At 47.8% G+C, this 27,424-nt stretch overlaps 1 protein-coding gene across 6 annotated transcripts in view; it reads right to left on the bottom strand.

Annotated features, from left to right (window-relative positions):
- Positions 1-27,424, bottom strand: part of MFSD3 (major facilitator superfamily domain containing 3) — a 340,339-nt gene that overhangs the window by 251,791 nt on the left and 61,124 nt on the right. For 4 of the 6 annotated variants that reach the window (XM_033935195.1, XM_033935194.1, XM_033935197.1 and 1 more), the window contains 2 exons: positions 23,283-23,483; positions 13,624-15,219 (listed from right to left, as the gene is read on the bottom strand). The exons of 1 other annotated variant lie outside the window; for it this stretch is intronic. In XM_033935195.1, coding sequence (XP_033791086.1) covers positions 23,313-23,483 — 171 coding nt within the window. In that variant the 3' untranslated portion in view covers positions 13,624-15,219; positions 23,283-23,312. Of the gene's footprint in view, positions 1-13,623; positions 15,220-21,740; positions 21,857-23,282; positions 23,484-27,424 lie in introns of those variants that run through there. One more of the 6 variants, XR_004538496.1, reaches the window with a different exon arrangement.

Raw genomic sequence — 27,424 nt, 5'->3', positions numbered from 1 at the left:
GGATGCTGGGCATCATAAAAAAGGGCATAACAACCAGAACACGGGAAGTCATCATGCCATTGTATCGAGCGATGGTGCGTCCGCATCTGGAATACTGCGTTCAGTACTGGTCGCCGCACCTCAAGAAGGACATGGCGGTACTTGAGAGAGTCCAAAGGAGAGCAACGAGAATGGTAAAAGGGCTGGAACACTGCTCATACGCCGAGAGGCTGGATAGGCTGGGGCTCTTCTCTCTGGAAAAAAGGAGGCTCAGGGGAGATATGATAGAGACCTTCAAGATCATGAGGGGCATAGAGAGGGTGGATAGGGACAGATTCTTCAGACTGAAGGGGACAGCAAATACAAGGGGGCATTCTGAGAAACTGAAGGGAGATAGGTTCAGAACAAATGCAAGGAAGTTCTTTTTCACCCAGAGGGTCGTGGACACTTGGAATGCGCTACCGGAGGAAGTGATCAGGCAGGGTACGGTCCAAGGATTCAAACAGGGATTGGACGGATTCCTGAGGGATAAAGGGATCATGGGATACTGAGGGAGGAGCTGGGATGTAACAAAAGTATAGAAAGTTTGTCAGGTAATGAGTATAAACCAACCAGGTCGTGCATGTGCAGGACCGGAGGGCTGGGACTTCGATGGGAAGGCAGGACCAAATTGGGAGGCCAAGGTGGCAGGGGAGCCCCTTCAGATGATTCAGACAGGTCGTGATCTGTTTGGGCCGCCGCGGGAGCGGACTGCTGGGCAGGATGGACCTATGGTCTGACCCGGCAGAGGCACTGCTTATGTTCTTATGTTCAGAGTATCACCTTATCATGATGGAAAACTGTAAATAGTAGGTCGGCTATCAAAGCTTGTAGCTCACTGACTCTGCAAGTGAGATATTTAAGATGAGCTGTAGACACTGGTTCAGATGGAGGCTTCATTAGTTTAGCAAGAACAACATTGAGATACCAAACTGCTGGAGGTGGTTTGACATTGAAAAGTTCTTTCATAAATCTGGAAACCACAAGATGAGCAGATAGAGGTTTCCCCTCTAGTGGTTGATGAAAAGCAGCAATTGCACTGAGATAGATTCTAACAGAAGTGGATTTGAGGCCAGAATGAGATAAATGAAACAGATAATCCAGAAGACAAGGAGGTAGACTGAGGCTCCTGGTAATGACGATCGCACCAAGCAGAAAACCTAGTCCACTTCTGGTTGTAACATTGCTTGATGGTAGGTTTTCTGGAATCATCTAAAATGTCTCTGACAGACTGAGAAAATCGAAGATGTGAAGTTATGCCGAGAGGAACCAAGCTGTCAGATGTAGAGACTGCAGGTTGGGATGAAGAAGAGAACCGTGACACTGTGTAAGCAGAGATGGAAATATTGGTAGAAGTAGTGGTTCTATGCTGCTGAGTTGAAGTAGAAGGGAGAACCAAAGTTGTCTGGGCCATCGAGGAGCTATCAGAATCATGGTGGCATGTTCCTGTTTGAGTTTGACAAGTGTCTTGAGAATAAGAGGAAATGGAGGGAACACAAAGAGGAATTTGTTTGTCCATTCCAGGAGAAAAGCATATGCTTCCAGGTGATGAGGAGAGTAGAGTCTGGAGCATAACTGGGGCAGTTTGTTGTTCTGGGGAGACAAAAAAAGATCTATTTGAGGAGTCCCTCACCGAGAAAAAATGTGATGGAGAGACGGTGAATTGAGCGTCCATTCGTGAGATTGTAGAATGCGACTTAATTTGTCTGCCAGTGAGTTTTTCTCTCCTTTAATATAGGTAGCTCTCAGAAAAATGATGTGAGGGATTGCCCAATTCCAAATCTTCTGAGCTTCCTTGCAAAGGAGAAGGGTTCCTGTTCCTCCCTACTTATTAACGTAGTACATTGCTACTTGGTTGTCTGTACAAATGAGAACCACTTGATCTTGAAGAAGATGCTGAAAAGCCTTGAGAGCATTGAAGATTGCTCTGAGTTCCAACAGACTGATGCGATTTCAACAGTCTGTGGCGGACCAATACCCTTGAGTACGGAGACCATTTAGATAAGTCCCACAAGCGTAGGTTGATGAATCTATTGTGAGAACATTCTGATGAGGGGGAGTTTGAAACATGAAACCTCTGGAAAGATTGGAAGAGAGAATCCACCACTGAAGAGATTACTGGTAGAAAAGATATCACTATAATGTGCTGGGAGAGTGGGCGAGAGCCTGTGACCATTGAAAAGCCAGGATTCACTGAGAAATCCTTAGGTGAAGTCTGGCAAAAGGAGTCACGTGAACTGTAGAGGCCATGTGACCTAGAAGAACCATCATGTGTCTTACTGAGAGTGAAGAAAGAGTGGACACTTGTTGGCAAAGTTGTACAGTGTCTAGAAGAGCTCCAATAAATTGCAGAGTCTGAGGCCTGCAGTTGAAATTTGGTAAAGTTGATTTCGAATCCCAAATTTTGCAGAAACAAAATAGTCTGTTGTGTCGCTACAGTAAGCCCCTGAGATGAGGGGTCTTTGATGAGCCAATTGTCCAGAAAAGGAAAAACCTGGAGTCCGTGACTTTGTAAAGCTGCTGCTACCACTACCAGGCACTTGGTGAAAACTCTGGGAGATGCCTCCGTGGAAGAAGGTGAAGCCCCATGTGTAGATTGGAAATGAAGATCTGAATCTTCAGGCATGAAAGAAGAAGAGTACCACCTCCTGGAACGGTACCGAGTTGAAGCAGGTGATGCAGATCACCAATGCTTGACCGAACATGGAGAGAGATGCTTGGATTTGGAAGCATGTTTCCCAGCTTTCGAGGATGGAGGTCGTGGAGATGAATGCCTAGAAAGATTACACCTGTGTCCCGAAGCATGAAAGTGCTTTTGCTGACGCTCCAAAGAAGCAGAACGGTACCTAGCAGAGCGATGCTTCAGAGAAAGAGACCGATACTTCAATGGCCGACACTTTAGAGATGATGACCGATGCTTCGAATGTTGACACTTTGGAGACGGTTAAGACCGATGCTTTGGTGCAGGTGAAGGTGAGGAATAACACCTCGGTGAGGAGCGACACCTTGAGGAGTGATGTTTTGGTGTAGCAGATTGATGTCTCGAAGATCGATGTCGAGAAGCATGGCTTGATTACGATGATCGGTGTCGTCGAGGCAGTACCGAAGAGGCAACCTTGGTACCTTCAGTTGGCATGGAGCGATGCTCAGGCTGGACCTGTACCAGTGGAGCCGACATGGGAGTGACTGAAAGAGAGCATTGAGCTTCTCTTTAAAGGCCTGCACCTATATCTGGGGAGTAGATGCTGGTATTATTGGTGCCGCAGCTTGCTCTGGTGAGAAAGACATCAAGAAAGATGCACCTCTAGACTGGGAAGTGAGCCGCATCAGAGGTCTTTCTTTGGCTGGTACGATTTTACTCTGTACCTTTACAGCCTGAAACCTTGTCTGGGAAGCTAGTGGCTTCTTGGTTGGCTTACCTGACTGGGACGGCGACACCGACTTGGGCAATGTCTGTACCTCTGGCAATGTCGATGCCTTAGATGTCGAAGGTTTGGCCGGTGTTGGAGGTACTGAAGCAGCATCCATAGTATGAAAATCTGCTTTTGTTGTAGTAGACGGTTTTGATGGGCCGTTTTTGTAGCATGGCACATCGCGAACAAGACTCCACACGGTGGTCTGGCCCTAGGCACTGGATGCACCACTTGTGGGGGTCTGTGAGTGAAATCGTGCACTGACACCTGCTACACTTCTTGAAGCCAGTTAACGAGCAGGACATGGAAGGAAACAACCGCCTCAGCCAAATCAAAGTCCGAAGGCTGAGGCAGAGGACGAGGCTGTGCTGTCAAAAATAGCTGAAAATAAATAAAGAAAGAAGATATTCTTTTTTTTAAGAAAAGAATAGAAAAAAAGATCAAAAAGATCATGAAGGGAAAGAATTCTATGGCAAGAAGGCACAGAAAAATAACACAGAATGTTTATAGTATGACTTCACGGCTCTATGGAAAAACAAAAACTGAGGAGACATGCACCCTACATTGGGCGGGAAGGCACTCGTGCATGTGCAGTGCGGTCAGTCGCGAACTTTTTAAAGTTCTTCAAGCAAAAATGCTTTTGCAGCTGTCCACATCAGGGTTCCGTGGATGATGTCACCCATAAGTGAAAATATGCTGCCTGCTTGTCCTGGGATAATTGATGTACTATACATATAATGTGTGTGTTTATTAAAGCAGGCCTCAACAGATTTTCACTAAATCTAGGAACCAACTCAAAAACGTAGGTCTTAAGACCCTAGCTCCTTTCTCGCCTCTCCTTCCAACATTGTCCCCAGTGAAGTTTGGTGGGGGAAGGGAGAAGTTTGGAATTTCCTCCCAGATTAGCAGTAGCTTTTTTACAAATTGCCCCCCCCCCCCCCCGTTTTTTTTTACAAAGCCACGTTAGGCTTTTTATTGCTAACCACAGTGGTATTAGCTCTAACATTCACTGAATTCCTATGAGCCTTGAAGCTAATACCACCACAGCCAGCAATAAAAAAGCCTAACACAGCTTTGTAAAAAAAAAAAAAAGGGGGTGGGGGGGGGAATGAATTACTAAGATTTTTTTCCTATTATGTGCCTGTGGGCATAGAACTTTAATTAATCAGTTCTTTAAGGTACCTCTGCTAAACAATTGTAGGCTCCTTTCCCAAGCATGTTGTCAGCTGTGTGAAAGCAACTTCCACATAGGTGAAGCAAAGAGGAAATTGCCTCTTTGTTTCATTTATCATCATAGCCTGGATCCCCATCAGTTTCTCTCTCATAACCCCCATCCGCAGCCTTCACCCAGTCTATCTGTATCTTCTCATAACCCTCCCCCCAAACCATTTGTATTTTCTCATACCCCCCCAGCCTTCACCCAAATCTCTTTCATGCTTCCTTCAGTCTTTCCCTAGTCTCTCTTATGCCCCCTCAAGTCTTCACTCATTACTCACAGCACTGCTTGAAAATCCTTCTTTCTGCCCTGCACAGCGATCAACTCTGCATATACTTGAGCTGTATGCAAGAAGTTGGGGAAGTCTTGTAGTTTCAAGTCCTGCAAGACTTCCTGAACCCCCTGTACTACGCAGCTCAAGTATATGGAGAGCTTGCTCAGCTTGCAGGGTGGAGAGGAGTTTCAGGCAGCACTGCAGTAGGGAAAAAAAAATCTTTCAGGGAGCATGAAATACCAAGCACCATAGCAACCTGGCGCCTGGGCTTTGTTGAGCTCTGTATTAAAGTATATTGTTATGATTATTAAATTGGTTTATTTTATTTTGTGATGTCTGATATTGTGGTTTTACATATCTCCCAGCTGCTCTTTCTATTTAACATTTGTTGAATTTTTGGGATAAGATATAAAAAAATAAGTCAAACGAATTACATTTTCTAATTATGCAGAGGATATTCTATTGAAATTTTACCATCAGAAAATGTAAGTACAACATCCACAGGTACTTTGTTCCCATGGCTAGTTTTAAAGGAAAACTATATGCATCCTTTTCCTTCAAAAATTAAACACCAGATCAACCCATGCAACAAGGTAGATTTCAAATTGCCACTAGAAATTGCCACTAGAATGGTTGGAGATTAATTAGTAATGCTGAGTTAGATGGAGAGACTAGGGAGCAGAATTATCAAACACAGAATAAACTAGGAGTTCTCAGTGATATTAGAAGTCACATAGAATGATTATAGGTTCTGTATCATAGTGGAGATGGTAAAAAAGAGTTTTCAGTCACATAGAATAGCTTGGAACACTCAGTGATTGTGGAGTAGCTGAACAAGTTTGCAGAGGTCATACAGAATGGCTAGTGGCTCTTGGGAGGGTGACACACAGAGCTGTCACTAATAGAGATGCTTGGGTTTTCTCAGTGATGCTGAATTTAGTAGAAGATTGGGAGGCAGAGGCAGCACTCATAGAATTTAGCACAATACAATCACATGGGAATCAGAAAAACAGCAAAGAGAGAGCCAGGTTGATCCCCCTGAACTTAATATTAGGGTGAAGGGAAGGGGGGAGAGACTGGATGATGCCCTGGGGTTTAAATTAGGGAGCAGTGGACAGACTCTCTAAACTTATCATTACAGAGCAGAGATGGACAGATTTCAGCCCCTACTGACAATAGCACTTCTCTCTTCCCAGTTCTCCTGTGATAGGCACAAAAACAAGGTAGATGAAGTGAAACGTGCAGAGATGACTAAGCGCTATACAGACATTATGAACAAACTGCAGGAATATTACTACGACCCCAAGAACCATCCGCAGTTCACAGAGTACCTGGTGAACAGATATGGCATCCTCAAGGAGCGACCACAACCTGGAAGCAATGAATTCAAAAACCTTTTGGATCCCGAAGTACTGAAAAAAACTGTAACCTCAATTGTGCCTTGTGATGATGTAAAAACTGTTCAAATCCTCCTTAGATGTCTAAAACACCTGGCAAAGGAGGATGGGAAGCCCTTGTTTGTTTGGTAAATCATTAATCTAAAGAACACCTGCAGCTTGTACACTGAGGTTACGCTGTACACACTATCGGTTTGAGCAAATAAAAGCATTGCATGGCCTCAGCCTGCTGCTCTCTACCATATAGGTTTCAGTTATTTGGGTTAGTCATTTTACTGCATTTACTGCGAAAAACAGAGACAATACTTGGTAAATGGTCTGAAAGACTTACTATAGTTTATAGTTTATTTAAAATTTGATAAAAAGCTTTACAATATATTTCAAAGCGTTGTACAATTAAAATCAGAAATAAAATAATGGGTAAAGACAATACTAGGGCAGACAATACAAGGACAGACATACTAAGTTGGGAAGAAGGAATTAAACAAAGGGAAATATGGAAGAAAATTACAATTTTTTAATAAAAAAAACCCAAAAAACAAACAGTGGGGAAAAAAGTCATCCTTGGCCACCACCCAGAAGACTACCCATCATGAGCGCTTCCATAGCTTATCATGACAAAGTCCAAATCCTGTCTGACGCTAGGGGTGTTGGAGTAACAATGATTTCACCTCCATTACAATTTTAGTAATTAATACCGATTTCACCACCATACAAACCTCCACCCCCTTTTACAAATCTTAGTAATTCATCCACCCCACCCCCACCCCTTAAAGATAAACAACCATGGTATGAAAGTGGTGGAAAAGCATTTCAGAGAAAAAGCAAAGTTACTCACCTTTAGCAGCTGTTCTCGAAGGACAGCAGGACAAAGATCCTCACAAGTGGGTGACATCCCACAATGAAGCCCTCCACAGACGCAACCCAGTATTCAAAAATTTTCTAGAAGCTTTTGGTAGGGCTGAATCACACATATGTGAGTGTCTTCTTACCTATCCAAGTCACACAGAACCCACAGTAGGATCAAAAAGCACAAAGAATGCAACTGCTAGGGGAGATGGAAGGGTGTCTGAGAAACCTTGTTTTGCTGTCCTCTGAGACAACCTTTATAGGTGAGTAACTTCACTTTTTCCAAGGACAAGAAAGATATAAGATACGATAGATAGAGGATACTTACAAGTGGGAAAACTAGGCAAGGCCAAAAAGAGGACATGTGGCCCTGCCCCCACACAGTCCTCATCATCTCTCTTTCCCTGAACTTGGGGCTGTGTCTGGAGGGCCTCCAAGCATGTACAGAGGTGGTGTGATGACATCAAGTTCAAGTTTATTTGTATTTGATAAATCGCTTATCCATAAATTTACTAAGCGAGTTACAACCAAAATATAAAAGTAAGTCATGAAATTAACATACTATTTAAAATGGGCGAGACGGACAAACGTACTGACAAACTTGGATACAGGAGGAAAAAAGGGGTAAAGTTACAGAAAGCAATGTTACTTACCGTAACAGTTGTTATCCAGGGACAGCAGGCAGCTATTCTCACTAGTGGGTGATGTCATCCGACAGAGCCCCGATAAGGACATCTTGCAAGCATGTCTTGCTTGAAGAAACTCAGAAGTTTCGAGATGCCCGCACCGCGCATGCGCCAGTGCCTTCCTGCCCGATGTACCGGGCGTGTCTCCTCAGTTCAGGTAGCTAGCCTGAGAAGCCAACCCAGGGGAGGTGGGTGGGACGTGAGAATAGCTGCCTGCTGTCCCTGGATAACAACTGTTACGGTAAGTAACATTGCTTTATCCCAGGACAAGCAGGCAGGTATTCTCACTAGTGGGTGACCTCCAAGCTAACCCCAATGGGATGGTGGGAGAGTTGGCAACTTAAGAAAACAAATTTTGTAACACTGTTTGGCCAAACTGTCCATCCCGTCTGGAGAAAGTATCCAGACAATAATGAGAGGTGAAGGTATGAACCGAGGACCAAGTGGCAGCCTTACAAATCTCCTCAATCGGTGTCGATCTGAGGAAGGCTACAGAGGCTGCCATTGCTCTGACCTTATGGGCTGTGACCTTACGGGGAAGGGATAAACCAGCCTGGGCATAGCAGGAAGAGATACAAGCCGCCATCCAGTTAGAGATGGTGCGCTTCGATACAGGTCGTCCCAACTTGTTTGGATCAAAGGAGACGAAAAGTTGAGGAGCAGTTCTGTGTGGCTTTGTGCGTTCCAAGTAGAAAGCTAGAGCACGTTTACAGTCCAGAGTGTGCAAAGCAGATTCCCCAGGATGAGAATGAGGCTTTGGAAAGAACACTGGAAGCACGATGGATTGGTTGATGTGAAATTCAGAGACCACTTTAGGCAAGAATTTTGGATGAGTACGAAGGACCACCTTGTCATGATGGAATACAGTGAACGGTGGATCCGCCACTAGGGCCTGAAGCTCACTGACCAGGCGAGCTGACGTGAGGGCCACCAGAAAAACCACCTTCCAGGTGAGATACTTAAGTGGAGCCTTGTTGAGAGGTTCAAACGGAGGCTTCATAAGATGAGATAGGACAACATTGAGATCCCAAACCACAGGAGGTTTGATAGGAGGGTTGACATGAAAAAGTCCTTTCATAAACTTGGAAACCACAGGATGAGCAGATAAAGGTTTCCCTTGTAGAGGCTGATGGAAAGCCGCAATAGCACTCAGGTGGACTCGTATAGAGGTAGACTTGAGACCAGACTGAGACAGGTGTAGAAGATAGTCCAATACAGAAGATAGGGAAGCTCGCTGAGGTTCCGTGGCATTGGAAATACACCAGGAAGAGAATCTAGTCCATTTTTGGGAATAGCATTGTCGAGTAGCAGGCTACCTGGAAGCCTCCAAGACTTCCCTCACTGCTTGAGAGAACTGGTGAGGAGTTACGTTGAAAGGAACCAAGCTGTCAGGTGGAGAGACTGCAGGTTGGGATGAAGTAGTGAACCTTGATGTTGAGTGAGTAGTGAAGGAAACACAGGAAGAAGTACTGGCTCCCTGCTGCTGAGTTGAAGTAGAAGGGAGAACCAAGGTTGTCTGGGCCACCGAGGAGCAATCAGAATCATGGTGGCATGGTCTGATCTCAACTTGACCAGCGTCTTCTGAATGAGAGGAAAAGGAGGAAACGCATATAGGAAGCGATTCCCCCACTCCAGTAGAAAAGCGTCTGCCTCGAGGCGGAGAGGAGTGTAGATCCTGGAGCAAAACTGAGGCAGTTTGAAGTTGTGGGGGGCTGCAAAGAGGTCTATCTGAGGCGTTCCCCACTGAGCGAAGATCTGATGAAGGGGTTTGGAATGGAGCGTCCATTCGTGAGGTTGGAGAAGACGACTCAAATTGTCTGCCAAGACGTTGTCTTTCCCCTGAATGTAGACAGCCCTGAGGAAGGTGTTGTGGCGAACCGCCCAATCCCAGACTCGAAGAGCTTCCTGACAAAGAGGGGCCGAGCCCGTGCCCCCTTGTTTGTTGACATAATACATGGCGACCTGATTGTCTGTGCGAATAAGGACCACCATGTCGTGAAGCAGATGCTGAAAAGCTTGGAGAGCATTGAAGATGGCTCTGAGCTCCAGAAGATTGATTTGATGGAGTCGTTCTGCAGTGGTCCAGAACCCCCGAGTTCGTAGACCATCCAGATGGGCCCCCCAGGCATAGTTCGATGAATCGGTCGTGAGAACTTTCTGGTGGGGAAGAGAGTGAAACAGTAAACCTCTGGATAGATTCGAAGAGGTCATCCACCAGAGAAGAGACTGCCGTAGAGCAGGAGTGACGACAATGTGACGGGACAACGGGTCGGACACCTGAGTCCACTGAGATGCCAGGGTCCATTGAGGAATTCTGAGATGCAGTCTGGCAAAAGGCGTCACATGAACTGTAGAGGCCATATGGCCCAAGAGGACCATCATGTGTCTCGCCGAGATGGACGGGCGAGAAGACACCGACTGGCAGAGTAGAAGGAGAGCGTCCATGCGTTGAGGAGGAAGGAATGCTCGAAGTTGAATGGTATCCAGAACAGCCCCGATAAAGGGGAGAGACTGGGTGGGCTGAAGATGTGATTTGGGGAAGTTGATCTCGAAGCCCAGACTCTGCAGAAAAGAAATTGTAGTCAAGGTCGCCGAAACGACCTCTGGAGCTGACGGTGCCTTGATGAGCCAGTCGTCGAGGTATGGAAACACCTGGAGACCCATGTTCCGGAGTGCAGCGGCCACCACCACCAGACACTTCGTGAAGACTCTGGGAGACGAGGAAAGGCCGAATGGAAGCACTCGATACTGCAGATGAAGATGTCCCACCCGAAATCTGAGAAACTTGCGGGAGGCTGGATGTATCGGGATGTGAGTGTAGGCCTCCTTGAGATCCAGAGAGCATAACCAATCGTTCTGCTCGAGTAGGGGGTAGAGAGAAGCAAGGGTCAGCATGCGGAACCGCTCCTTGACCAAATACTTGTTGAGGACTCGAAGGTCCAAAATGGGACGCAGATCGCCCGTCTTCTTCGGAACCAAGAAGTACCGGGAGTAGAACCCATGGTTTTGCTGATCTACGGGCACCGGCTCGACGGCTCGAAGCCGAAGCAGAGCCTGCGCCTCTTGTAGAAGAAAAGCGGTCTGCGTCGAGTTGGAAGGATACTCTCTTGGCGGGTGGTCCGGGGGGACCCGTTGGAAATGAAGAGAGTATCCTTCTCTTACGATGGTAAGGACCCAGAGGTCCGCGGTGATCGTCTCCCATCGATGACAAAAATGGTGGAGACGACCCCCGATGGGAAAAACGGGAGGGGACAGAACGAAGTCGGTTATGCTCCCTGGAAGAGAGTCAAAAAGGCTGAGTGGCCTTGGGTGCAGCCGGCATCTGAGGCTTCTGTTGAGTCTTCTGTGGAGGCTGCCTCTTCGCAGGCTGTCTCGCTAGGGGAGCCTGTCTCGGTTGATAACGCCTCTGGTAGATTTGAGGCGGTCTAGAGGGACGAGACTGCTGAGGCTTAGGCTTAGGACGCAGAATAGACTGAAAAGACTTCTCGTGGTCCGAAAGCTTTTTAGTAACAGTCTCGATAGACTCATCGAACAGATCAGCTCCCGCACAAGGCACATTAGCCAATCTGTCTTGGAGGTTCGGATCCATATCAATAGTGCGAAGCCAGGCCAGGCGACGCATGGCGACTGAACAGGCCGCAGCACGTGCCGAGAGCTCAAAGGCATCGTAGGAGGATTGCATCAGTTGCAGCCGCAACTGGGACAGGGTCGCCACCACCTCCTCAAACTGGAAACGAGCCTCAGCATCGATGAAAGGGATGAACTTGAGGAGGACCGGCAAGAAGAAATCCAAATAGGAAGAGAAGAAAAAATTGTAATTGAGCACTCGAGTCGCCATCATCGAGTTTTGGTAAACTCGTCTACCAAACTTGTCCATCGTTCTCCCCTCCCTGCCCGGAGGCACAGAAGCGTAGACCTGGGAAGGGTGAGAACGCTTGAGAGAAGACTCGACCAGAAGAGACTGATGAGAAAGTTGAGCCCCCTCAAACCCCTTGTGGTGAACAATGCGGTATCGAGCATCCAGCTTACTGGGAACCGCAGGGATAGAATACGGTGTCTCAAAACAGCGCATGAAAGTCTGGTCCAGTAATTTATGCAAGGGAAGCCGAAGAGTCTCCGCCGGAGGGTGAGGCAAATGCATAGTATCCAAATACTCTTTAGAATATTTAGACCCAGTATCCAAAGTCACATCCAAGTCATCCGCCATCTGTCGGAGAAAAGATGAGAAAGATAATTGGTCTGCCAAGGCCGGCCGCCGAGACGGACTAGACGAAGTGGAAGCCTCCGGGTCCAGGGAGAGCTGAGACCGGCATGGAGAATAGGAGGTAGATGGTTCCTCATACTCTGGTCCCTCCGGTTGGGAAACATCCGACGATGAGTATCCCAAACGCTGCATCTTTTTCTGTGGAGACACCTCCGAATGACGTGAGGAGTGTCGAGATGAGTGTCGAGATCGATGCCCCTCCCGGTGACGGGATGGGGAGCGAGATCTTCTGTGCACCACACGATCCCCCGAAGCCTCTAGGGAATGGATGGGGCTCGATGCGGTGGATCGCAGAGGTGGTAAGGACGCGGACTCACGCAGCGCCACCCAAGTCTGGTATGGAGTGCGGAAGAACTCTTCCTGCGATGCAGTATGCCCAGGACTCCGATTATCAGGGACCGTCCCAGAGCCCTGTTGTCGTGGAGGTGTGATGGGCTCTAAAAGTGACATATCAGGAAGGGAAGCCCTCCTGGAGGCTTCCGCCGCCCTCCGCCGATCCCCCTCGTCGAGCAGCGAGATCGAACGGCGAGGGGGAGGGGGAGGGGGCGGACCGCCCCCTGAAACCGGTGCCCGGACGTCACCCTGAATGTTGGCGATAAGCCGGGGTCCCATAGTCTGCATAAGCTCGACAAACTGAGCTTCTAGCAGGGATCGAAGCGAAGCCGATATGGAGGGATCCGCACCGAAAGGGGGTCCTCCTGCACGGTCTTCGCGCTCCTTCGCGGCCAAGTGCTTCTGCTTGGTAGCTTTGGGCACCTTGATGACCACGGGAGGGACAGTGGAAGGCGGTACCTGAACCGAGGAGACGGAGGCAGGCGCCGTAGCTGAAATTGAAGCCGTAGCCGGTGTAAACGATGCTGGCTTCACGATGCTGGATGCGGGAGTCGTCGATGCAGGTTTCGAGCGGACCGGCGAAACCTCAGCAGATGTAGAAGCAGACAGATCCTTGGCAGTCTCCATCTTGAACATCGACTCCCAAAGCAAGCAACGCCTCTTAAACGAGCGCGCAGTGAGCGTGGAACAAGGCCGGCACGATTTCGGAACGTGTTCCGGACCAAGACACTGCAGGCAGCGTCGATGCGGGTCCGTCAACGAAATCGCACGCTGGCACTTGCTGCACTTTTTAAAACCGGTGATTGGCCGTGACATAGGCCGAAAAATCGACGCTGCAAGGTCGAAAGCGGTAGGCCGCAGCCACGAGGCCGGCCTGGCCGAACCGCCGGAAGAAATAATTTTTAACTTTTTTTTTTTTTTTTTTTTTAAAGAAAGTAAAATTGAAAGAAATTCAAAGAAATAAACTAAAACGCGGGTAAAGAAGGCAAAGAAAAACTGAAATTCAGTCAGCGCAGATTGAAGATAACTTCTCAGCTCCGCGGAAAGAAAAGAACTGAGGAGACACGCCCGGTACATCGGGCGGGAAGGCACTGGCGCATGCGCGGTGCGGGCATCTCGAAACTTCTGAGTTTCTTCAAGCAAGACATGCTTGCAAGATGTCCGTATCGGGGCTCTGTCGGATGACATCACCCACTAGTGAGAATACCTGCCTGCTTGTCCTGGGATAATTGGTGTTAAGCTAGATTAACGAAAAAAACAGTAAATGGAAAGAACATAAGGGAAGGTAGTAACATTAATTTTCCTATATAGAAAATTTTTTATTTTTTTTTATTTACCTTTTTGTTTTCAGAGATGTTTTCTGCATTATTTGAGATTTAAAGGTTAAATGCGTCTTTAAAAAGAAATGTTTTAAAGTTATTTTTAAATCGATTGAGGTCATTTTCATCTCTTATATATTGCGGTAGGGTATTCCAGGTCAGAGGAGCCATCACCGAGTATATATCATGACGTCTAGTGCCAATAATTTTTAATGAAGGAACAACAAGCAGCCTTTGGGCTGTAGAACGGAGGGAGCAAGATGTGTTATATGGAATAAGCATGTGATTTATAAATTGCGGTTCATTAGAGGATAATGTTTTAAATGCTAAAAGCAACATTTTAAGGTTATACGATGGCTAATAGGGAGCCAATGTGAGTCAATCAAAAAAGGAGTTACGTGGTCGTATTTTTTACCATTGTGAATGAGTTTCACAGCGGTATTTTGGATTATTTGTAACCGTTATTTTTCCTTTTGGGTAATATTTAATAGTAAGGAATTGCAATAATCAAGCTTGGAGATGACAAGAGAATGTAGAAAAATATTTAATGATTTTGGTTCAAAGAACTTAGAAATAGATCGAATCAGACGTAACCAAAAAAAACAGCATTTAACAATATTATTTATATGTTCGTGATATGAAAATTTGTCATCGATAGTAACCCCAAGTATTCTTAATGATGATACTAAATCTAACTGGATGTTATTGATAGTAAAATGATTACATAATTTTAATCCATGCTTCCAAAAGAGTAGATAATTTGTTTGAGGTAAGCCAATTTTTAATGTTCTCTAATTTTTTATTAATCTGTTGTACTTCCTCCATATTTTCTGGGTTGAGGGGATGAATCAGCTGAATATCATCAGCGTATGTTTAAGTAGTAAAGCCTATGGATTGACACAGACTTAATAAAGGTGCAAGAAAAATATTAAACAGTAGAGGAGACAAAATGGAGCCTTGAGGAATGCCATAGTTGAGAGTATAAGGGTTTGAAATTGTGTTGTTGAAATGCACCGTGAAATAACGGTGCAGTTAAAAAGGAAGTACACCATACTAAAATTTGATTACATACACCTATGGATTTTAATCTGTCTAGAAGTAGAGTATGGTCAATAGTGTCGAATGCTTTGGTTAGATCTAAGGAGAAAAGTATGACTGACTTATGATGGTCTAAGTGATGGATTATGTTTGTAGTTAGGCCGATCAATGAATATTCTGTATTATGATTTTTTCTAAACCCTGTCTGATTGGGGTGTAGTGCGTTGGTAGATTCAACAAAGTCAGACAATTGATCAAAAACTACTTTTTCAGTTAGTATTGCCATGAATGGTATGTTGGCGATAGGACGGTAATTTGAGGGGTCTTCAAGGCATCCATCCATGCATGTTCGGGGGCCTTCCAAAACAAACTGCCGGGTTTTCGAAATCCATCTGGACACTTGGACAATCCTCTAAAAAGAGAACATGTTTGGGTAAATCCGGACATGTGGTAACCCTAGCCAAAAAGAACCAATAACACTAACAAAACAGTCCTCTTGTGACGCTGCAACCTATAACAGAAAAGAATGGGCCTAAGAGGAAGAACTGGATTCTAGACTCTAAACAAATTCTGCAGAATTGTCTGACTAAACCGTATGTCACATCGGATATTGAAATGTGAATGTGTGGACTGAAGACCACACGGCAGTTCTTAGGCTGACCTCAAGTGGACTACTGATGTAGCCACAGCTCTGATGCTTTCACCTAAAGCTACTGTAGTCCCCAATCCCTTTACTCAGCCATCCCTCCTGGCATCAACCTGCGAGTTACAAATACTGTCCATTCTACCCTTTCCTTTTTTTTCCTTCTCCCTTCTTTCCTTTAAGAACATAATAGCCACATTGTAATTCTTCTCTTAATATACCCTCAACGCCTTATTTCTCTTTTTCTCGTTACCCTTTTCATTTATTCTATTAGTATTGTAAACGGCTTAATCCCCCGATGGGTGGTATAACAAACAACAAATAAACTTGGAAACGCTAACATTGTGGAGCCATGACTTAACCCTCTAAAGACAACACAGCCTGGGCATAAGTGAAAGAGATGCAGTCTGCTAGCCAACTGCATAAGGAGAAATTAGGTTCTTACCTGCTAATTTTCTTTCTTTTAGACTCTCCAGACCGGTTCAGTACACTGATGGGTAATAGCTCACCATGACCAGCAGGAGGAGGCTGAGACAAAAACTTTTGGCTGTAATACAAGTAGCTGTGCTTTCCCCTAATATAACTAGTCTGCCAAACAGCCAAGCAAAACTAAGTACTGCTAATTAGAACAATAACAACATTCAAAACAGGAGTAACAACTAACAGAGCAATACTGTTGGAAATTGCATAGAAAAAGCCCCTTCAGCAAACGTCCCCACAGTTCGCCAACTAAGCCAGCTGAGCCAAAGCCACTGTTCCTTAAAGCTCCTAGACCCTATAAAAATACTAGAATCCGCAGAAAAATTCACATTTCACACAAATCCCGCAGGAACAGACAGACAGACAGGGTGAGGACTGTATCAGTCTGGAGAGTCTAAAAGAAAGAAAATTAGCAGATAAGAACCTAATCTCTCCTTCTTTAGTGCCTCTCCAGACCGGTACAGTTCACTGATGGGATGTACTAAAGCAGTACACATCATGGGACCCCTGGAGAGCCACCACCAGAACACGCTCACCTAGCACAGTGTCCCGACGCATATGAATGTCCACATAGTAGTGTCGCACAAAGGAATGCAGAGAAGACCAAACTGCGGCTTTACAAATATCTACTGGAGGCACCAGAGAAGACTCAGCCCAAGAAGCTGCCTGACCTCGAGTGGCATGAGCCTTGAGGAAATCCAGAACATACTTCTTCTGAAGAAGGAAGATAGAAGCGATAGTCTCCTTGATCCAGCATGCAATGGTAGCCTTGGAAGCGCCGTCCCCCTTATGACGGCCTGCTAAGAGGACAAAAAGATGATCTGACTTCCGGAACTCTTGGGTCCACTGAACATAAGAGCGTACCGGCAATGGTACGCCCTCACCTGGAATACTGTGTCCAGCACTGGTCACTGTATATGAAGAAGGGCACGGTACTACTCGAAAGAGTCCAGAGAAGAGCGACTAAAATGATTAAGGGGCTGGAGGAATTGCCATATAGTGAGAGATTAGAGAAATTGGGCCTGTTCTCCCTTGAAAAGATAATGAAGGGAATAGACTTAGTAGATAGAGACAGGTTGTTCACCCTCTCCAAGGTAGAGAGAACGAGAGGGCACTCTTTAAAGTTAAAAGGGGATTGATTCCATACAAACGTAAGAAAGTTCTTCACCCAGAGAGTGGTGGAAAACTGGAATGCTCTTCTGGAGGCTGCTATAGGGGAAAACACTCTCCAGGGATTCAAGATAAAGTTAGACAAGTTCCTGCTGAACCAGAATGTACGCAGATAAAGCTAGTCTCAGTTAGGACGCTGGGCACGATGGACCACTGGTCTGACCCAGCAGTGGCAATTCTTATGTTCTAAAACCCGACAGACATCCAACTTGCGCAACTGCCTCTGCTCTAATGAACCCTCCCAGCTACCCAAGACCGGAAGTACCACAGACTGGTTGACATGAAAAGGTGAGGCCATCTTCAGCAGAAAGGAAGAAAGAGGCTGCAACACAACCCAATCCCTTGAAAACTCCAGGAAAGGAGGCCTACAAGAGAAAGCTTGCAGCTCAGAAACGCGTCTCGCAAACTAATAGCCACCAGGAAGATCACCTTCAACGAGCAGGAACTCAGGGGCTCAAAGGGAGGGTGCACGAGCACCGACAGGACTGGATTAAGATTCCAAGCCGGAACCGAAGGCCGCACTGGAGGCCAAAGCAATTTGGCCGCCCTCAAAAAGCGAACCACATCCAGAATAGATGTCAAACGCCTTACCCTGCAGCAACCACAAAAAGCGGACAAAGTCACAAGCTGAACCCGGAGAAAACACCAGGCTAGACCCCTGTCCAGGCCATCCTACAAGAACATCAAGATGTGAGGTTAAGAGGCACGAAAGGAAACCACGCTACATGCGGCACACCACTCCTCAAAAATACGCCAAACACGCACATAAGCCCAAAAAGTGGAAAGCCTCCAGAACCCCAAGAGAGTAAAGATCACTTTATTGGAAAAACCTTTCTTACCTAGGCTTTCCCATTCAAGAGCCAAGCCGTAAGACAAAAGGGACCCAGATCGAACATTGGAACGGGGCCCTGAGTCAGAAGGTCGGGCAAGAGGGGCAGTGGAAGAGGATCTTCCACAAGCTGATGAACCAGATCCGCGTACCATGGAGTCAGGGCTACCAGGATCATGCTGCCAGGGTGCCAAGCAATGCGAAGAACTCTGTCTACCACCGGCCAAGGCTGTAACAGAGCATCCAGCTCCTCGGCCTGAACATCCCTGTGCCGACTGAAGAACCAGGGAGCTTTGATGTTGACATCAGGTCCTTAACCAGCTGACCCCAAGTCTGCACAATCAACTCGATGCCTGTGGAACTGAGACACCACTCTCCGGGATCTAGCATGTGACTACTGAGGAAGACCCCCCCTGAACATTCTCCACTCCTGCTATGTGGGAAGCCGAGATGTCCAGAAGATGAATCTCTGCCCAAACCATGCGCAGAGCAGCCTCCTGCGCCACCAGACAACTCCTGGTTCCCCCTAATTGACATAAGCCACCACCATGGCATTGTCCAAGAGAACCCAAAAAGACTTGCCCATCAATAATGTCTGGAACACTAACATCAGCCAGATGGCTCTAGTCTCCAGAACATTGATAGACCAAGACAACTCCTCCAGAGACAAGCTGCCCTCAGCTGAGCGACTGACACACTGAGCTCCCCAGCCGAGGACAATGGCATCTGTGAGAAGCACGGTCCATTGGGGCTGATCCTGTCTCACTCCCTGCACCAGATTGGAAGAATGGAGCCACCAACGGAGAATGTAATGAACCAACCCCCAAAGAGGAACGGGAGAGTCCATATCATGCAACTGGGATGACCACTGCTGAGGCAGACCATACTGAAGTGAATGTATGTGAGCCCGGGCCCACCGAACCACGTCCAGAAAAGCTACCCTGAAAGGACTGCATGCGCTGAAACGGTCCCGGGGAGACCCATCAGCAGGAAAAGAAGCTACCCCTCAACCAGGACGGTATCTGTGGAAATCACACAAACGCCCCCGAGCAACGCCACCCCGCGCAGGCTTGCGGGAACGTCTTCAGGAAGACGGGGCACCTTAGAGTATTGTTAAAGTCTGAACCAACTTATCCAAATTCTCACCAAACAAGAAAGACCCCCAAAAGGGTAATTTTGTCAGCTTAGCCTTAGATGCCGCATCTGCTGACCAAGCCCTGAGCCACTGGGTACGACGAGCAGCCACCCCGAGACCCGTGGACTTGTCCGATGCCCATAACAGAAGCACCCATCTCAATTTTGACTACTTCCTGTTCCACTAAGGACCAGTCATCAGACTCGCGGTCAAGGACATGCTCAGCCCACCAAGAACAAGTCCGAGCTACCGCCTGGACCGCTAAGGCAGTGACATCAAAATTCTGCTTAAGAAGAAACTCCAACCTACGCTCCACCGAATCCCTCAAAGCTGAGCCGCCCTCAACCAGCACCTTATGCCATTTTGCGATGGCCGAAACCATTGCGTCCACCACCGGCGACTTCAAGGTATCTCTATCCCCCTCCGAGATGGGATACAGGACAGCCATAGAGTGCGCAAAACGAAACGGCGACTCCAGTGCCTTCCACTGCACAAGCACAATATCCCAAATATCCTGATGCATAGGAAAAGAGCGGGAGGCTGAGCAGATCCCCTGAAGGAGAGGGTCCACGACACGTGGGGGCTCCTTCGCATCTTCCTCAAAGCACAACACCGAGAAAACCTGCAGAATAAGCTCCTGGAGCTCTTCCCACTGAGAGATGAGCAGCACAGATGCATCCTCACCAGCTGACGGAACTGAAAAACTTCTGCCAGTGGCATCCATCTCACCAAGAGGATCCTGGAGGTCCTCCAAGGGGTCCAGGTCCTCATCAAGCGAAAATTGCTCCTCACAAAAAATCATCATCCCAAGAGACCCTTTGCCACTTGGATGAAAGAGGAGGAGACGGGGACGAAACCGGCCCTGAGTGGGGCCAAACCAGAGTATTCGCAGAGGGACCCCCTTCCCCCCTCCACCGAGACCCCTGGGGTGGAAGCAGGATCCCCAGCCACTTGAAGATAAGCCTTGCACAGAGCTAAAACAAAATCAGGGGGGAAAAAAACCCCTGGTGGCCCAATGGGACTCACTGCCAAAGCAGTGGACCCAGCAGAAACCTGCCCCTGTCTTTCCAATACAGGAGGAAGGTCACCTGAGGCTGCGGACAAAATGGAGGCGCTTCCCGCCAAAATTGGAGCAAAGCCCACTGAGAAAAATGCCCCTGAGGCCTGTAGCAGCTAAGAAACCTGGACCGTCCCAGCTGCTAAAGCAGGCAAGTCGGCAGCAGCGGTAAGGGAATCCCCAGCTGCATCAGCAGCAAGGGAAACCTTATTTCCTTGACCATCAGTGGCTGGAGGAATCCCTGTGTGGGCGGCGAGGGAAGCCCGGGCTTCCCCACTGTCAACCTGAGAGGCACTTGCGAAGGGGATCCCTGAATGCCGGCACCCAAGCCGACAAGGGTCCCCCTTCACGGCAGCTGGAACACCCCAAGCACAAGCCGGCTGAATCGACCTCGACCTTTTGTCTCATCTTGAACAGGTTCTCCTAAATGGTTTGCTCATGTAAACTATCCTCCGTGTTGGTATTTATTTTTATCTTACCTTTTCAGCTACTACATTTCAGTATCAATCAGCCATCTTTTTCTTTTGCCTTTGTATACTTTACTAACATAAAGGTTTGTTGCCTTTAAAATAACTCCTTTCAGTTTTGCCCATTGCTGTTCTCCTTCATTCCGCTGTTCCCATCCAACTAACTCCTCCTTGAGGTATTCTCCCATCTTGACATAGTTAGTTGGAGCGTTGGAGCACAATGAGCACTTTTGCCCCTTTAAAAGTGCTCATTGCGCAATACGCAACCTAGCTACAAGAAAAATGTCGGTCAACAATAAAAAATCAATTACAATCAATTGAAGGCTCCCTTCAGACCGGCACTGCCTTAGGATTTTTTTTTTTCGGAACAGGCTCCACTGGCCCCCTCAGCTGTAAGCCCTGCTGTATCGATGGCAAGGCTTACAGCTGAAGTACCTCTATAAAAATTTTGGGGTGGAGGAAATGTGGGGAAGGGACTCAACTCGTGACCCACTGAGTGTGACATTCCCAGGTCGGACGGATCCCCGAAAGTGTCCCCCTAAGCTTAGTCCAGCACCACACGGGGACAAGAAGGCCACTAAACAACTTCCAACAGCCTTACACTAACCAAGGGAAACTGATAACAGATTGGTTACATTAGGGAGAAGCACAGCTACTTGCATTACAGCCAAAAGGTTTTGTCTCAGTCTCCACCTGCTGGTCATGGTGAGCTATTACCCATCAGACCCATCTGTCTGGAGCTATTAACCATCAGTGAACCAGTCTGGAGAGATGCTAAGGAAAAACACTCTGTTTAGATAAGAATACACAAATGTTTTGGATATGACAGAGGGCAAAGGGATACCTACAGTGTAAGTGGGAAAGTGAGCTTTGTATATAAATGTACCCTCGTAGCATTTGTTCACGTTAATGGATGAGTGAATGGATTTGGTTATTTTTCTGATTTGTCAGTGTGTGAGTTTGGTGATGAGCACTCCCTCCTCTTATTTCTCCTTTCCTTCCCACACTCTGCCACTCCCTTTCCCTTTCCCTTCCCTTCACGCTCATCCCCTCTTCTTTACAATCTCATTTCATTCCCTTTCTCTTCACTTGGCGAGTCCTGCTCCAGCTGGCAAAGAATAGGAACCTCACTAGCACTTAAGCATATCTTACTCTGCTGCAATGATCTTTGTGTCAGCAGGGGTGGAGGACCTCGATGGCACTACAGCCTTCCCTCTGCCACTGCATTGCACAGATCCATCATCAGCCAGTGCCAGAACTTCTTCAAACTGAAGAATATAGACAGTGATGTCTCAATCAATAAAGGTTTAACAAAAACATAAAGATGGCTTTTATTGCAAAGTGTGCTCCTTTCTGTGTGTTAAATGGTAATCCTTTAAGCAGCTGGGGCATCAAAATATCATAAGGAAATCCTCTCAATACTGTGACATGTTCAACATTACACAGGAAATCGCAAAAACCCGAAAAATACTTGGGAGGCTAGAAAATTATCCCAAAAACATAAACCTCCCAAACCCCAAGAACTGGAACCAGATAAGGGGATGAGACAAGAGCTGAACTGGTGGAGTAACAAATATATAACTACCACTAATCAAGGAATAGACTGGTAAACACAGAAAAGCCCTCAGTCACACAGCCACTCACTGGAACGTCCAGCGATAAAGACTGTCACATGGCTTACACCCAGAAGGGTGTTAACTGTGAAACATCCCCGGGCTTATAATCTGTGTGTAATTTGTAATAAAGTGCACCCAACAGTGCTCGGTGTGAAAAAAGATAATAATAAATCAAAAAAACACACACATGCTCCACCATAAACAGCAATTGTCTCAGCCCCTTATCCAGGGGGGCCAAATGCAAACGTCCAAAACCAGCAAAGTGAAAAAGCCAACGGGAAGTACTTAGCTTCTCAGTGGAAACGAACAGCCAGCGAAGATCTAAATTCGTCCAACGGGACTCCGTTTCGGGGGTGCACACCCCCTTCTTCAGGAACTGCTGGACTGCGCTGTGACCCTCCAAATAATCTGGCAAAGCTGTGCCGGATTAATTGGAGGGTGACAGCGCAGTCCAGCAGTTCCTGAAGAAGGGGGTGTGCACCCCCGAAACGGAGTCCCGTTGGACGAATTTAGATCTTCGCTGGCTGTTCGTTTCCACTGAGAAGCTAAGTACTTCCCGTTGGCTTTTTTACTTTGCTGGTTTTGGACGTTTGCATTTGGCCCCCCGGATAAGGGGCTGGGACAATTGCTGTTTATGATGGAGCATGTGTGTGTTTTTTTGATTTATTATTATTTTTTTTCACACCGAGCACTGTTGGGTGCACTTTATTACAAATTACACATAGATTATAAGCCCGGGGATGTTTCACAGTTAACACCCTTCTGGGTGTAAGCCATGTGACAGCCTTTATCGCTGGACGTTCCAGTGAGTGGTTGTGTGACTGAGGGCTTTTCTGTGTTTACCAGTCTATTCCTTGATTAGTGGTAGTTATATATTTATTACTCCACCAGTTCAGCTCTTGTCTCATCCCCTTATCTGGTTCCAGTTCTTGGGGTTTGGGAGGTTTATGTTTTTGGCAACATTACACAGGGACAGGTAAAAAAAACATTTACAACATGACAAATTATATATATATATATATATATATATATATATATATATATCAGAAAGAAATACCTAGACTATTAAGTCACCTACCCTTTAAGCTCCCATCAAGATGTTCAGTCATTACTGGAACTGAGGCGCATACATTGTTTGAATTATTGGTATAAAGGAGAGTAAGATAAATAAAAGATAGCAGAAAATGAAGCTTGTCCAATCAATGAGTCCACCAACTAGTGTGCTGAAACAGAGTTTCCCCAGCACTTCCATCGTAGCCAGAAAACTATAATGTGTTGCCTGGAAGAAAAACACAGAGAAAATATCACTACACAGCCAGCAGTTGTGTGTCTCTGTGTTTGAAAGAAAAGATACACCTGTCCATGTGCTACTGTACAGTCAGAGGTAAGATACATCTGCGCCTATATGTGGGTCATTACATTACATTAGTGATTTCTATTCCGACATTACCTTGAAGTTCAAGGCGGATTACATTATTACATTATTACAGTTTACAGGTACTGGGTCGATTGGAAATACATAAGAAGTAGTCTGAAACTTTATTAAGATGGTAAGAATCAGGGAGTGTTACAGGTGGTGCTTGGGTCAAGTCTGGTTGTGTTAGTTTAGTTTAATGTATTTTTTGAATAGTAGGGTTTTTGTTTCTTTTTTGAAGGTTTTGAAGTCTGTGGTCGTGATTAGTAGGTTGGAGAGTTGGTGGTCCAGTTTTGCAGCTTTAGTAGCTAAGAGATTGTCATATAGTTTCTTTCATTTGACGTTTTTTGTCGGCGGTTACGTGAATGGTGTGTGGGTTTTCCTGTGTCTGGTTGAAGAGGATTGAATGGAGAAATTAGGTTCTTACCTGCTAATTTACTTTCTTTTAGCTTCTCCAGACCAGTAGAGGTTAACTTTACGAATGGGTATATATCTAATCATGACCAGCAGGTGGAGACTGAAAACAAAACTTTGGGACAGTATATCCTAGCCCCTCCTCTCTATTTCCCTCAGTCTGCCGAATAGCCAAGCAGAACCAAGAACTGGAAAACAACAGAGAGAAAAAACAATACTCCGAAAGGAGTAACAAATAACAAACCCAAAATGCTGTTGGAAAATGCAGAGGAGAAATTCCCGAAGGAAGAATGTCCCCACAGCTCGCCAGCTAAGCCAGCCGAGCCACAGCCGCTGTTCTTCAATTCTCCCCGGCCCTAGAAAAATACTAGAACCCGCAGCAAAAACCAAAAACTGCCCGCGCAACAGCCCCAACAACAACAACAACAGACAGGGTGGGGACCTCTACTGGTCTGGAGAAGCTAAAAGAAAGTAAATTAGCAGGTAAGAACCTAATTTCTCCTTCTTTAGCACTCTCCAGACCAGTAGAGGTTAACTTTACGAATGGGACGTACCAAAGCAGTCCCTCTCACGGGCGGGACCCCCGAAGGGCCGATACCAGTACACGTTCACCGAACACCGCGTCCCGACGCGCCTGCACATCAACCCGATAATGACGAACAAAGGAATGCAAAGAGGACCAAACCGCAGCCTTACAAATATCCACAGGAGGCACGAGCGACGACTCAGCCCAAGAAGCCGCCTGACCCCGAGTGGAATGAGCCTTGAGAAACTCCGGAACAGGCTGCTGTTTCAGAAGATAAGCGGAAGCAATCGTCTCCTTGATCCAGCGCGCAATAGTAGCCTTAGAAGCGCCAGCTCCCCGACGAGGACCCGCCAGGAGGACAAAGAGATGATCGGACTTCCGGAATTCCTGGGTCCGCTGCACATAAGAACGAAGGACCCGACCGACATCCAACTTGCGCAGCTGCCGTTGCTCAGAAGAGCCCTCCCGACCACCCAAGACCGGGAGAACCACCGATTGATTGACATGAAAAGGAGAAACAACCTTAGGCAGAAAGGAAGGAACAGGCCGCAAGACGACCCGCTCCCTAGAAAACTCCAAGAAGGGAGCCCTACAAGAGAAAGCCTGCAGCTCAGAAACACGTCTAGCAGAAGTAATGGCCACCAAAAAGACCGCCTTCAAAGTAAGGTCCTTCAAAGAACAGACGTCCAAAGGCTCGAAAGGCGGACGCACCAAAACAGAGAGAACCAGATTAAGATCCCAAGAGGGAACCGAGGGCCGTAGGGGAGGCCTAAGCAACTTGGCCGCCCGCAAAAACCGAATCACATCAGGAAGAGCCGATAAACGCTGACCTGACACTAACCCTCGAAAAGCCGACAGGGCCGCAAGATGAACCCGGAGAGAAGACCAAGCCAGGCCTCTATCCAGGCCATCCTGCAAGAACTCCAGAATGTTAGGCAGAGAAGCGCGAAAAGAGGTCACTCCCCGCGCCCGACACCATTCCTCAAATAGACGCCAAACCCGCACATAAGCCCGAGAGGTAGAAAGCCTCCGGGACCCCAACAGTGTAGAGATCACCTTGTCTGAATATCCCTTCTTGCTAAGGCGACCCCTTTCAAGAGCCACGCCGTAAGACAGAAGGGAGACGGGTCGAACATGGGAATGGGACCCTGCATCAGAAGGTCGTCCGAGAGAGGCAGAGGAAGAGGATCCGCTACCAGGTGCCTCACCAGATCCGCATACCACGGACGGCGAGGCCAATCCGGCGCCACCAGCACCACCAAACCCGGATGGTGAACAATGCGAAGAAGAACTCTGCCCACCAGCGGCCAAGGAGGGAACACATACAACAGCCCCTCCGTTGGCCACTGCTGGACCAGAGCATCCAGACCCTCGGCCAGACCGTCCCTGCGACGACTGAAGAAGCGGGGCACTTTGGCGTTGCCACCCGTGGCCATCAGGTCCATCAGGGGCTGCCCCCAAGCCTGCACTATCAACTGAAACGCCTCGGCGCCGAGACACCACTCTCCTGGATCTAGGAAGTGACGACTGAGGAAGTCTGCCTGAACATTTTCTACTCCGGCTATATGAGAGGCCGAGAGGTCCAGCAGATGGGATTCCGCCCAAACCATGAGCAGAGCCGCCTCCTGCGCCACCTGAGTGCTCTTGGTGCCCCCCTGACGATTGACATAAGCCACCGCCGTGGCATTGTCCGACAGTACTCTGACCGACTTGCCCAGCAACAGGGAGTGGAAAGCCAACAGCGCCAGACGGACCGCTCTGGTCTCCAACACGTTGATCGACCAGGCGGCCTCCTCCGCGGACCAGGTGCCCTGAGCTGAGTGACCCAAACACTGAGCCCCCCAACCCAGGAGACTCGCATCCGTCAGGAGCACCGTCCACTGCGGGAGATCCAGACCCACCCCCTGAACTAGGTGAGGGGTCTGGAGCCACCAACACAGACTGCAGCGCGCCAAGCCTCGCAGGGGAACCGGAACATCCATCCCGTGCCTCTGGGGAGACCACCTCCGGAGCAGAGCATACTGGAGAGGACGCATGTGGGCCCGCGCCCACCTCACCACGTCCAGGGACGCCGCCATCGACCCCAAGACCTGGAGGAAATCTCGCGCCCGAGGACACCGGGACGCCAAAAGCAGGCGAATCTGAGATTGCAATTTGCTCACCCGGCCCTCTGGGAGGAAGACCTTCCCCAAGGAGGTGTCGAACAGCACCCCTAGGTACTCCAGATGCTGAGCCGGGACCAACCGACTCTTGGAAAGGTTGACCACCCAGCCCAGCGACCGGAGAAACTCCACCACCCGAGCAGTAACCCGGGAGCTTTCCTGCAACGACTTTGCCCGAATTAACCAGTCGTCCAGGTAGGGGTGTACCAGGATGCCCTCCGACCGCAAGGCTACCGCGACGACCACCATCACCTTGGTGAACGTTCGAGGAGCCGTGGCCAGCCCAAAGGGAAGCGCACAGAACTGATAGTGCCGACCCAAGATCGCAAAGCGCAGGAAACGCTGATGAGAGGCCCGAATGGGAACATGCAAGTAGGCCTCCGTCAGATCGAGAGAAGTGAGAAACTCCCCCGGCTGAACCGCCAGAATGACCGACCGCAGAGTTTCCATACGGAAAGAGGGAATCTTGAGAGCCCTGTTGACCCCTTTCAAATCGAGGATGGGCCGAAAGGTCCCCTCCTTCTTGGGCACCACAAAGTAAATGGAGTACCTGCCCGTGCCCCACTCCGGAGGGGGCACAGGTACAACTGCCCTGAGATCTAGCAAGCGCTGAAGGGTCTGGCGAAACACCTGCGTCTTCACAGGAGTCTGACATGGAGAAGCGAGGAAAAAATCCGGCAGAGAGCGGGCGAACTCCAGGGCAT

The sequence above is a fragment of the Geotrypetes seraphini genome, chromosome 2 (genome assembly GCF_902459505.1).
Source record: "Geotrypetes seraphini chromosome 2, aGeoSer1.1, whole genome shotgun sequence".
Classification (NCBI taxonomy): Eukaryota; Metazoa; Chordata; class Amphibia; order Gymnophiona; family Dermophiidae; genus Geotrypetes; species Geotrypetes seraphini.
The sequence above is the reverse complement of the archived record's forward strand: the minus strand, read 5'-3'. Positions and strand labels throughout refer to the sequence as shown.